General features: G+C 40.0%; 1 protein-coding gene across 5 annotated transcripts in view; it reads left to right on the top strand.

Moving 5' to 3' along the window:
• Positions 1-13,048, top strand: part of NRXN3 (neurexin 3) — a 1,497,182-nt gene that overhangs the window by 352,965 nt on the left and 1,131,169 nt on the right. For 4 of the 5 annotated variants that reach the window (XM_054715858.1, XM_054715857.1, XM_054715860.1 and 1 more), the window contains 2 exons: positions 781-1,082; positions 7,071-7,232. In XM_054715858.1, the coding sequence (XP_054571833.1) occupies positions 781-1,082; positions 7,071-7,232 (464 nt within the window). Of the gene's footprint in view, positions 1-780; positions 1,083-7,070; positions 7,233-13,048 lie in introns of those variants that run through there. The other variant, XM_054715861.1, reaches the window with a different exon arrangement.

The raw sequence follows: 13,048 nt of genomic DNA, 5'->3' as shown, positions 1-13,048 counted from the left end.
AACATGGTCTTGAAAGAGAGCATGGCTCCAGTGAAATGCCATCTTGGCCTTGTGGCATCCTAGTCCTATTGGAAGAGATGGTCTGACAAGGGCCATTTAAAACAGGAGACCCCTAGAGCAGAGGTCTCTTGGAGTCTAAGGGCAGTATTACTGTCTTATCATAGCATATTACCAAATTTCATTCTATTCCCTTTTCCTCATCTGCTTGATCACCTTCTCAGGTACAACCTCCTATTTAACAACCCAGTCATGTTCCACTGGGCTGAGGACTCTACCATGGAAACCAATGTTAAGTGGATTATTGATGGATCCGAATAAGAGTCAAATCTTTCAGGCTAATTGATATTTAGTTTTTGGTCAATAAAAGTTACCTAGAGCTAAAAAAAAAACCCTTTGTCAGAACTGTTAATTATACATTCTAAACCAGCTCATCTCCAAGCATTTAAAAGCTATCATTGAAACAAAAGTGATGTAAACCTTACTTTATTATTTTGCATGGAAATTTCCCTTTAGTTTTTTTTCTGAAAGAAATTGAAGGAAAGGCAGCCAGCTCTCCTGCACTATTGTGCTGGTTTCTACCCTTGCATATAGAACTTCTCTGCACTTTCCTCCTCTCCTGGTTTTCCTGGTACTTAGATATAAGTCTTCTGGGAAGAGTTGGAGGAAGCATAGTATTGGTGTCAGCCATGGAGGGGGTGTTCTCTTTGGTATTTTTAGAGATCTATCTGACTCATGCCAGTCAACATTTGATTGACTGCTTTCCTCCTTTCCTTCCTGCAGCTCGAGAGGAGAACGTGGCCACTTTCCGAGGTTCAGAGTACCTGTGCTACGACCTGTCTCAGAACCCAATCCAGAGCAGCAGTGATGAAATCACCCTCTCCTTTAAGACCTGGCAGCGGAATGGGCTCATACTGCACACGGGAAAGTCAGCTGATTATGTCAACCTGGCTCTGAAGGATGGTGCGGTCTCCTTGGTCATTAACCTGGGGTCCGGGGCCTTTGAGGCCATTGTGGAGCCAGTGAATGGAAAATTCAACGACAACGCCTGGCATGATGTCAAAGTGACACGCAACCTCCGGCAGGTAATGCTGAGGGGAGAGAGTGCCTGGAGGCTCCTTTTAGGTAGTCAGAGAGGAAGTGTGTGAAACAGGTGATAGATGAGGTGGAGAGGGGTATAGAGATGGGTTTGCATCTATCAAAGTCTAACTTTCTCCCAGTTTTTGCAATTTCACAAGGAAAATTATTAAAATGTGCTTCTTCCCGTACTTCAATTCTCCATTTGTGCCTGTTATTTAAGAAAAATTCAATTGTGTAGATAATAAAAGTTATAAGTACTTTCATTTCTTTTAATCATTTTCTTAATTACACATTTGAGTCTTGTTATATTACTGTTAAATTAGAGACAGTGTTTTGTTTTTGCAGTGTGGTAGGTTTTCCCCATTCTTTGAATCTATGTTTTTCTTTTTAATTAAGTTAGTCATTGCCATGATGCCATACTTTTAATTCCCTCTAGAAAAAGTCTTCCTTTTTCTCTTCCTTTTCATTTACCACCCCTCACCCAATTTGATTTTTTCAGTTGTGATGTTAACCTCTAGCCTTGGAATGAATTAGCTGGAACCTTTCTGAATTCCTCTGTTTCTCTGTTCCTTGGTGCGGTGGTCCTACTTTATTGTCCATGTCTCTACCTCTAAGACTCTTCAATTGATTTGGAGGCCTGGAAGGTGGAAGGACCCCAATAAAAAAGTCAACTTTGGAGCAGCCTTTCCTGGTTCTCTCCGTGCTTGGGAAGTTCCATCACTTGCTGATGCTAAGCAGGCAACTCTGTCAGGTGACAACACTCTCTGAGAGCCTCAGCCCAGTGAAGTCGGTTCAGTTTCATAACCAATAACAACAATGATAACACCTAAAAGCCCACTTCAGTTCAAAAAGCTTTTCCTCTAAAAGTCGATATCTGTGCTGAGACTGTCTTTTCCAGGTTGCTATTTTCACTTGGTTTTTCTTCTGGTGAATTTGTCATTCAACCCAGTTGGACAGCATCCATCCTCTCTTAATCAGAAAACATTATGCAAATTTCTGGAAAGTGCTTATCAAATTTTCTTCTGCGATATGATTGATGTAATGCCTTCTAATGTAAACATGAAAGCAGAAGACCTGACAGGTGTTTGCATATGTTTTTTGTTTGATAAAAGTGTAACTCCTTAATAATGCTAAATAAACGGAGAAGGCTCACACACATTGGAAACACAAAATATATGAAACACCCATTTCCATACTGAAGTATGTCAAGAAAGCCACCTGGTTGGGCAATTCTACTCTGTCTGTAGTGAAATCGCCAAAAAAACCCACAAGACTTAGAGTCCCCAGTCATCTTAATGTACATGGATTGAACATTTTTTTAATCCTCACCTGAGGATATATTTATTGATTTTAGAGAGATGAAGGTAGAAATAGAGAGAAATCAAGGTGAGAGAGAAACATCAATCAGTTGCCTCCCTTACACACCCTAACTGAGGATGAAACCCACAACCTAGGTATGTGCCCTGATCAGGAATTGAACCAGCAACCTTTTGGTGCATGGGATGAAGCTCCAACCAACTAAGCCTCTTGGCCAGGGCTGGATTGAACATTTTTGAATTACTATTCCATGTTTGTTTGTTTTCTCCAACGCCAAAGAATTCTATTGCTGATGTTTTTCTTCATCATCCCCATCTATACTTACTCAAAAGAGACCTTCTCAGCTGTCAAGAGAGCCCAAGTCAAATGTCCATTTGCTAACATATAAGGGCTTGACACATTTGAGTTGCAGACTCTAGACCAAGTGAAATATGACTTTTTGCCAGTTTTGACTGGCAGGTACACTGTAACACCCTTGAGACATTCATCAGTGGAGGGAAAACTATTCATGTAGTGGGAAGCAGTTTTGGGTTGTGGTTCTATCAACCAATCTATTTCTCTAACTCTCTCCTACCCCCCAGACTACCTTGCCATTCTAGAAATGATTCCAATTAGCTAGAGAAAGGCTCACTTTTATTTCTACTAAAAACACTTCCAAAAGAGAATTGGGCCCCAATTCAGTTCTTTATACTGAGAGGGGGATAAACCAAACTATAATTCAGATGTTGGTTTCTCTGTTTAATCAGCAAGCAAAGGGAAGCAAACTCAGAGAGTTTCTTTTCCAAGTTCTAAGACACAATTCTGCTCTGTGCCCTTGGACAAGCCATTTAACCTTTCCACACCACCATTTCCATTTGTGAAATGGTGATTACAATCCTCCCCAGTCATGTGTGGAGGCCAATATGCAAAGTACCATATGTTCCAGAAGGATTATGAGCTCATCTGTGGTCTGGGTGCTAGACTCGCTGTGACAGGCACACAATTTACAGGCCGAGTGCTCTGTCACGAAGGTGACTGTGTCTGTCACCAAACATGCAGCTAAGCAGAGCTCTCAGTTTTAGAGGAGGCTACAGAGGCCCTAGAGCTTTGCGGCGTTTTTGGCAGAGGGAGTATGAACCTCATAGAGAAAGTGCACCAATGATTGGACCTCACTGAAATCCTGACTTTTTTTTGCATCCAGACACAATTTATTGAAAGAGGGAAATCTCAGAGGAGTGGAGTTGATTTTGTAAATTCAATCCTTTCAGCACTGAATCATATAATAATAGTATTTTTCCTACTAAAAATACATTTATAACATACTTTTGAGTTCTTTAGGATACATTTGTAGGGGTGGGAAGCCCCTGTCTATTTCAATGAAACTGTAAATTGCTTCATAAATATTTAATAACAAGCTTATGGCAGTTTCATATACTTTTTGGTAAGAATGAATGTCTTCTGTGTCCAAAATTCATTTGAGGAAAGCTTACTTAGAGCTCATTACCAAATGGAGTAGAACTTTCCCTATTTCTTCCTTCATGGTCATCTCCTCATGGCTCTGCCTTTGAGCCAAGTCAGGGCCATGGCCAGGTACTTTATTGGGGGTTCTGATTAAAGGAAGGAGAGGGGACAACCCATTCTAAACCATAACTGAGATTAAGGACCATGGTAGTCAGGTATTTCTGTGGGATTTTTTTTTGGTTTTTGCTTTGTGTTTCGGGTTCACGACCTTGTCCTAGTCCACGGTCATGGCTATCACATGAATTGACTTACCTTTATATGTCACTTTTGCCAAACCACAAACACAAACCTGGGTTACCAGTCTTCCAGCCTTCCAGATTCCCAGCTCTGGGTGTGTTGGCAATTTAACATTTGAAAACAGGAAAGAGGAGACTAATCACAGGGCCTCTGTTCTTCTTTTTAACCTAGTCCTCTTTGCTATCCACACAAGAAATTGCTTAAAATACTTAAAAACGTGAAAAGCATTCTTAAAGAGAATGGGGAATGATTCCAACAGGAAGCATTCTGGCAAAGTAAGCAAACAAAAAACTTCATTGGGGAATAGAGAAGACTCCAACTATTTTGATGCATTCTAACCATACAGTTATTCTAAACTGAGAAGAAAAGAAAGAGGAGAATGTTTCCCTCCTACTGCACAAATCTATACAAAATCAGCCGGGGTCGCAGATCTTTACATTACCTACAGAATCCTAGAGTAAGGTACATAAGGTAGCTTTCCTATGCTAGATGTGACTGGTAAACATTTTAAGTTCTTTTCGTTCTAAGAGAAAGTCATGACTGTCTATGCATGTAGTCAGGGTCAGATGTGAAAATAAAATCCCCAACTTATTGTTATTTCTGCTCTATCTATTTATCTACATGTGGAATGATAAACTTTGGGGACAGGTGGAATGTGTATTGCTAGAGGGTGGGAAGGAAAAGGGGGTGGTGTTCTTTCGGAAGAGCCCTTGGAAAGTAAGTATGATGCTAATTCTAATTACTGTGAGTTCTGATCTGAGGAGCATTTGGAAGAAGTGGGAAGTTAAACATGACTGCAACTCCTTTTCTGGCTGTGCCCGGGGTGCCAGGTTTTCCACAGAGTCCTGGTCTCATTGTCTTCCCCACTCTCTTTTTCTGTGTTGGGTGCCTTTTTTTTGAAAAAACTAACACAAGATCATTCATGCAATGTGTCATTTTACTAACCGACTAATGTACTAACACCCTAACGACTCATCTTTGTTTTTTAGTTTTTTTTTAATTAACAATCGTTCTGTTCACAATTTTTAATTTCCTCTCTTCCCCCTTTTCCGCAAAGCACTCAGGCATCGGACACGCTATGGTAAACAAACTACATTGTCTGGTAGATATCATTCTTATTGTCTCTTTTTTTGGGTTTGCCGTGTGTTGCCCTCTTTTCCTCCCCTAACCCCTCTTTAATCCTCTTTAGACTTGTTTCTTCTCTTTTAAAATTTTTGTTGAATTAAATGTAACTTTTTTCTTTCTCTTAAAAAAATAAATAAAGGAAGAGGATGTACCTGTCCTGCAAATGATACTTGGACGAGTTTGGTTGGAACGGTTTCTCCAGTTAGTAATTTTTTCCCCAAAAAAATTTTTTTTAAGGAAAGTTTCTCCATTTAGTTAAATTTGTTTTGTTTTATTTTCTTATTTTTCAACTTTGAAGTCACAGACTAGGGACAACAAGATTTTTGTTAAGGACTTTCCTAATCTCCGTGTCTTGCTATCCCTCACTCTTTCTCCTTTCTTTTACTATCCCCATTCCTTAACCCCTGCTTTCTCTCCCTAGTGTGTGGCCACGGCTGCCACGAGTGATCTGGGGAGGAAATTACTCTGCTTCCTGTGTTCTTCTCTTCCCTTCTTTCACCTTAGTCCCCACCATGGCCCAAGGGAGCTCCACCAATTGTGTTCTCCGTTCACACTCTGCATGGCATGCTCCTGTCTCGTGGGCTTCCCCATTGGCATCAGAATTTGTCCCATCATTTTCCTCCTCATTACTAACAACCTATCAAATTATCTACCAACTCCACTTTCTTCTCAGTCTCTCCTTTTTTTTTTTGTCTCCACTTTTTTATTTTCTTCTCATCCTTCATATATTTGGGGGTTGGGTTTGGACTTTTTCTTTTCTTTTTTTTTAGTGAGGGAGGTGGTAGGCAGGGGAAAGATGACCCTTTAGTTTTGAGTGTTTTTCTTTTCTTTTCTTTCACGTTCATCTTGTGTTTCTGTTGGTGCAGTGCATGTGAGGGTGAAGTGGATTCTGATTCTTTCCTTTAGTTCTCCTCACCCTTTCCCTCTTCCATCCCCTTTTTCTTCTGCCTTCTCTCTTGGCTCCAGATAATTTTTGCATGGGTGTGTCAGTGTATGGTGTGTGCACGCTCTGAGGCCCTGTCTCTTCTCTCTGCCCTCTGCTCCTTTCATGGATGTTGGGTGTATGGGTGCTCTTTCTTTCCTATGGGCATTATTATTATTGTTTTGGTTATTATGCATCATCATTCATGTCTTTTTGTTAGAGTTGCTTCTTTGGTTGGGTCATTTCTTCTCTTGGTGGTGGTGATGGCAGTGAAGGGAGGGCAGGGGTTGGCATTCTGGGGATGGCCATGGCATGTATCATCCATGACACATCACCATTGACACCCTTCTTCTTCCCTACCTGGATGCATGTTTGTCAGCGTGGTGTGAGTCCAAAAAGAAACAAATAAAAGAGAAAAGAAAAAGAAAAGAAAAAAAGGAAAATAATCATCAATAACCAAAGACCAACCCCCTAACAAACCCATCGTCAAATGTCTCCTTTGCTGTTTTTCACTACCACCATAATCAACAATCATTAAAAACTAAATCATAATTTTAACAATGAACTGAGACAAGTGGCGTCGTCTGAGAACAGTTCCATTTTCTAGCCTGACTGAGTAAAGAGTGCAATGGGTAGAGCAAATTGCTCAGCTTGGCAGTTCTGACACACTCTCCTAGGAGTCTGCAGGGGAATGCTGCAGGCATGGGCCACAGGGAAGGCAGACCAGAAAATGGAACTTGGCTGCACATCCCAAAATAAAACCAAATTAGAAAGAATACCTCACCAAAATCTTAATGAAAGTGAAGCCACAGGTGGGGGAAGCCACTGGATTTTGATAGGACTATACGGTCATTGTTGGGATTTTGTTTTTGTCCCTATGTCCCTCTACCAGGTGACAATCTCTGTTGATGGCATCCTTACCACGACGGGCTACACTCAAGAGGACTACACCATGCTGGGTTCGGATGACTTCTTCTATGTGGGAGGAAGCCCAAGTACCGCTGACTTGCCAGGCTCACCCGTCAGCAACAACTTCATGGGCTGCCTTAAAGAGGTAAAGTTCAAACACTCCTTTTAATGCACTGACTGTTCAGTTACTGGCTCTGTATGTGGTAGCAGAAAAGACCTTGGACTTGAAGTAGAGCCCTTGGTTTTGGTCAGAGCTTAAGTTGTTTGCATGATCTTGGGTTCACCACTAAAGTGCTCTGTTTAGTTTTGTCATTTAACTAATGGGGGACCTTATTTCTCAGGTAGCTTTGCTTTATAAATAAAATAAAATGACACAGGTGAAAGGACTTTGAAATCATTAGGAACTAGTTTACTAATTTAATCATTAGTAAAGTTTGATTTTGTACTTTTGACGTGGCACATAGGGAAAGCTCTAACTGAAAGTGGACAATTTGTGGTTGTGTGTCTTGCCTAAAACATTTGTATTATTTTACCTTGTCCAAACTTGGTGTTCCCAAGAGTCTCATTATTTGAGATGAAAGAAAATTCGCAGAATGTAACATTAAGGCCCAGACGGCTTGCTTTTCCTTTTATTTTTTTTCTTTCCCTGGAAGCTAGCAGATGTGAGAAAGCAGTGGACTTTGCCATTACTCATTTATGCTATTGTAGCTGATGTGTTGATACCTCTGTTTGAGAGCAAAGGAGCATCAGTCAAGTGTATATTCAATCACTAAGGTCAATTGTTGAGGCAAAAAAGAATCAGACTTGATTTGGTAGAATTCTTCCAGAACACTGTGTCCTCAGAGCAGTCTACTGTACATTTTTGTTTAATCTAAGCTAAGCTTTATTGCCTAAGATATCTATACCATTTCCCTGGGGAAAGTTTTTACAAAGCTAACAGTGTGCTTTCTTATAGATGAAGATTGCTATGACAGGTTATGACCCTCCTCTCAGGACACAGGTTTTATGTGTGTTATGGCTATTTGAAATTTGTTGAATATCAGTCATACATGAGATGGCATTGCTTATGTATTCATCCACACCACTCAACTCTGAGCCAGGTCCAGACAGGAGTTGTGCCTGTCATGCCTGGTATAAAATAGGCACAGAACAAGTATTTATTGAATGGATAAATTTATAAGATACTCATTTGGTGCCTTTTTTTTGTGCTGTAACTTGTTTCTTTACAAGCCAAGGTCTATGTACTCAAAGCCTTTATAATCTATGAAGGGAGATGAGATCGGTAAGTTTACAGTTATAGTTCAAAACACCACGCGTTCAGTGCTACCTACTAAATGTTCTAACTGAGTAGAGGAAACAGATAAGTTTTAGGTGGGAATTAGTTTTGGAGAAAAATTGATATTTGAGCTGGGCATTGCTGCAATAAATGATGTTTGACTTGAGAAGAAGGGTTAGGAAGGAAAAATGGGACAAAGGAGGAAAACATCCAATTACAGTTCTGTATTGTTCTTGGTCTGAAAGACAAATTACAGAAGGGAACCCAAAGAGTGTTTCCTTTTTCTGTTAGATGTTACCTAGGCTTCTGTTAACTGCAGGGACTCTACTGGTCATTCCTGATGGATTGTAGTAGACAGAATACTCCTTCCATGAGGTTTACTCCCATTTGGATAGAATGAAGGTATAAACTACTTAGTGTCTAATGATCTCTGAAAGGCTCTTAAACACTGTTAAATCACACTATATTGGAATTGCACTCTCATCAGAAATAGATAGGAACATTTTGTTACCGCATATGTGGCTCAGGAATGAATGAGGCATTGATTGCAGTGGAGAACTCATCCATTTTTGTAGGGAAACAGCCCTGTGCAGGGATTTCTCCTGGATAGCATCTAGGGGTGGCCTCTAACACCAGTCTTTTTCTGATTGTATGAAACGGCTCTCAATTACATATTTTGAGACAAAGGAGAAATTTCCAAAATTTGTCCATCAGAAAGGATGCTCTTGAGCATTTTGAAACAACACTCATAAAAACATGAAGGTTTCTCTAATGACTTGATGCATGCAGAATCTAAGAAAAACAAAATCTCCCTTCTCTCTCTCACTGCCTAAGTAGAGAGCAGACAGCTTTTACAGTCACTTCAAAGCTTAACAATTAACGGTAGCTCTGAAAAAGTGTCATTAACAGTAATTAGCAATCAAATTATACACATACCTTAGCTAGCAATATAATTCTACACTTAAATCCAGATAAAGACAGAAAAAGAAAGTCCAAAACACTGGGGGAAATGGTAGGCACAATAACTTTATTAACTGTTGTTCCATCTCTCTGTTACATGTTGAGTATTATAGTCTTTCTAAGGGACTTGAAATGCTTTCTTATTTACCTCAGAGTTTTAAACAGATACCTTTGAGTATACTGTAGTCCTGGAATATTCTTTCTCTCCATTTAATCATTACAATTCACTTTTCTGTGGGCAGGTCTGGTAAATTCTTCTCTTGTTCTTGGTATTTCTCTTTGACTACGTGGTAAACAGCCAAAGCTTCCAGCTATATTGGGACTTTGCTCCTTGATAAATCCCACTTACCCACATTAGCCATCTGCCTTTAGAACAGTTTCCAGTTACTTCACAATTTCTTTTTCCCTCCCCTATCTCTGTCTTCCTTTTTATGTCTTCTCTTGCCATTTGTGGCTCTGAGTTACCTTAGGCCAGTGGTTGGCAAACTGCAGCTCACGAGCCACATGCGGCTCTTTGAGCCCTTGAGTGTGGCTCTTCCACAAAATACCATGGCCTGGGCGAGTCTATTTTGAAGAAGTGGCATTAGAAGAAGTTTAAGTTTAAAAAAATCTGGCTCTCAAAAGAAATTTCAATCGTTGTACTGTTGATATTTGGCTCTGTTGACTAATGAGTTTGCCGACCACTGCCTTAGGCTAAGGTAGGTGCTTTTGTATGTCATTTTCTTCAAAATGGGGACATTATAAAGGGACTTTGGGATTTCTGATACAGAGATAATGGTTACTTTGCATGCGGCACAAAATAGGTTTTATCTTTGGAACTGCACTATCTTCCCATCTGAATGTTTCATTCTGGTTCCACTGTGACTGCACCTGTGTGCACACCGCCTCTGTTGATACCACTGTTCAAGCCACAATAGAGAGGGTCCAAGTTGTCATCAAACTGTTCTGGTTCTCCACACAGCCTGGTTATCAATATAGGATTTGTGTCCAGTTAAATGTCACAAAATCAGTATGTCATTCCTCTTCGTGTTTTCACGGGTCTGTTTTATTTTTGTTTTTGTTGTGTTCCTAGCTCCTTGTGAGCTCTCAGTAAATACAAGGGTGGGCAAAAGTAGGTTAATAATAATAATAACAATAATTCATAAATAATACAAGAATAAACTCTGTACTCACCTACTTCACAGCTGTAAACTTACATTAACTGACTGAAAAGAGACATTCTCTGGCACAATGGGGCTGCTGAGTAGAAGGACATAACATATCTTGGGGTTCAGGAAAACTCTGTGGAGGAGACAATGCCCAAGGTGAGGTTTAGAGATGAGCAGAAGTGAACAGGGAAGAATGGAGGGAGTGGTGGCTCAGGATGAATGGGCAGCATGAGCAAAGGCCTGGAAACGACCCATCATGGTGTCTGGGTGAGAAACATACAGCTTGCTAATTTCAGGGCACAAACTATAAAATTACTTCTAAAAAAATATAGCTATCAAGTAAGAAGGGGCCAGGTCATAGAGAGCTTGATGTTATGCTATACCCTTGAGCTTTATTTTATAGGTAATGGGGAGCCATTGGGAATCTTAGTAGAATGACAAGTTCAGCTAGGCATCTTGCCTATGAGGCTGTAATTCCTTGACTCTGATGCTCATCCATCTATTCCTTTCTCCTGATGTATGTTTTTTGTCCTAGGAGGTTGAAGAGCAGGGTTGAAAGGGTGGTCCATTGGCTTTAGTATTGAGGAGGGAAAGTGACTCTGAATCTTAAAAATGTCTATAGAAAAGTGCTTCCTTCTGACTCCCATTTCAGTTTCCAAGGGCCCTCCCTGTTAAGACATACAGTTCTTTCCTCTGTCCTTGGCATTACTGAGCTATTGTTGTTGGATAAAGCACAGTGCATTGAAGGAAAGCCAAATCAAGACCGAGTTGCATGAATTTCCAGCTCCAGGGAGCTGACTCAAGCCCATCATAGTATCCTCCTATGTTGGGATTTTCTGTGTTGTTTGATCTGGGTCTTCCTTCACTTTGCCCCTTTCATCTCAATATGTTACTTCTCCCCTGATATGTTGGTTCTCCATTTTCCTATAGAGAAGCTCGTGAGCTGCTGAGACCTCTGGGACAATTGTGTCTGTTTCACCTCTCTTTTCTCAGAGCATCTCTAATGGAGAGGAAGGAAAAACACAGGAATTGGAGAGTGGAACACATATTTAAAGGAAAAAGGATTGGGTAGAACATCATTGTGCCCATTACATTCCACATCCCTTTGTGATTATTAGCCATTTAAACTGGAATGGAATTTTACAGCCAGAGATAGTCTCTGAACAGAAGATTAATGGTTTAATCTGTAATAACTTTACATTTTATAGAACCCTGTTAGGAGTCCACATCTGGTGAGCCAAGCTATTTAAGGCTGTGTTAATTCTGTTAATTGCTATACGTTTGTTTGAATTGCTGGCACCTGCGGGCTTTGGGATAATGTGGCTTTTTGTTGCTTTTTCATTTTTTAATATACTCAGTTTATTTTACCCTCCCTGTCTTTTTCTGCTCTTTCTTATGCTATCAGTTCCTTTCTTTTCCTTTCTTTTTTTTTTTTTTGTGTGTGTTCTCCTCTTGCTTCTTCACTCACTATACTTTTTCCCCTTCCTTCTCTTATTTTCCCAACTTGTTTCCCAAACATTTGTTTTGCTGTCCTTCCTGATTTCTCAGGTGGTGGAAAATATCTCTTTTTATAATCAGGTAAATTTAGGTATGGCATTGGTCCTAAAGATGTTATTTTTCCCATTATTGAGACTACTGTGGGGCCCCAGGGCGAGCAAAATTCAAGTAAGCGTTTCATAGTCAGCATGGAAGATAAAGGACATTTGGTTTAAGAAGCACAAGTCCAGTGTTTGACTCTTGCCTAGACGTATTTGTTACCAGCTATAAGACTAACAGAAAATCACTTGACTGCTCTTCACCTCAGTTTTTTCATCAGATAATAATACCTACTTTAGCATTATTATGTCAGGAGCAAATGGGATAAAAAAAGAAGAAGTGCTTTATAAACTGTAAAGCACTGTGCAAATGCTATTGATATAATTTGTGTTGCTAGGTTATTGGTCAGATCTAGCCAAGGAACCACTTACTGTTCTTTGTTGTTTCTGCAATTCAAAACTGCAGAAGTTAGGAGAGTCCAATGTAGTTAAAAAAAAGAGCTACTGACTTGAACCTGTCTGCCCCCTCCAGTTCTGATGCTAATTGTTAAAACATCCGACCCCTTTGGGGCATCCATAACCTGATCTGTAAAATGAGGATAGTGATCACTGAAACAATAAATGAACATGCCTGCAGAGAACTTCTAGGGTAGAAAAACAAGTTGCTGCTTATTAAGTTTTGTATTGCAAGGTAGGATTTATTTTCCTGCTATTAGGAAGATATGCAGAAAAGCATTATGGGGCTTGAAGGGAAAGTACCTCGAGAGAATGGAAGAACCAATACAAGAAGGAGACCAAGAGGGGAAAAATTCCAACAAAGTAGAAGGAAGTGGCAATATGAATCAGAGGCTGGGAAATAGAAGCAGGTGGCAGAGGAAGGAAGGAAAGAAGAGAACCTATGTCTCAGGAGCTGCCTCCTGGGTTGACCATAGAAACTGTCATTTTTGTGGGTTAAAAAAAGAAATGTCAAATATTGGCAATATGACATGATCCAGTTTAGAATGAAATTTTCATGAAGAAGATAAATTGGATATTCTGAAAA

The sequence above is a fragment of the Eptesicus fuscus genome, chromosome 5 (assembly GCF_027574615.1).
Source record: "Eptesicus fuscus isolate TK198812 chromosome 5, DD_ASM_mEF_20220401, whole genome shotgun sequence".
NCBI classification, from domain to species: domain Eukaryota; kingdom Metazoa; phylum Chordata; class Mammalia; order Chiroptera; family Vespertilionidae; genus Eptesicus; species Eptesicus fuscus.
The sequence above is the reverse complement of the archived record's forward strand: the minus strand, read 5'-3'. Positions and strand labels throughout refer to the sequence as shown.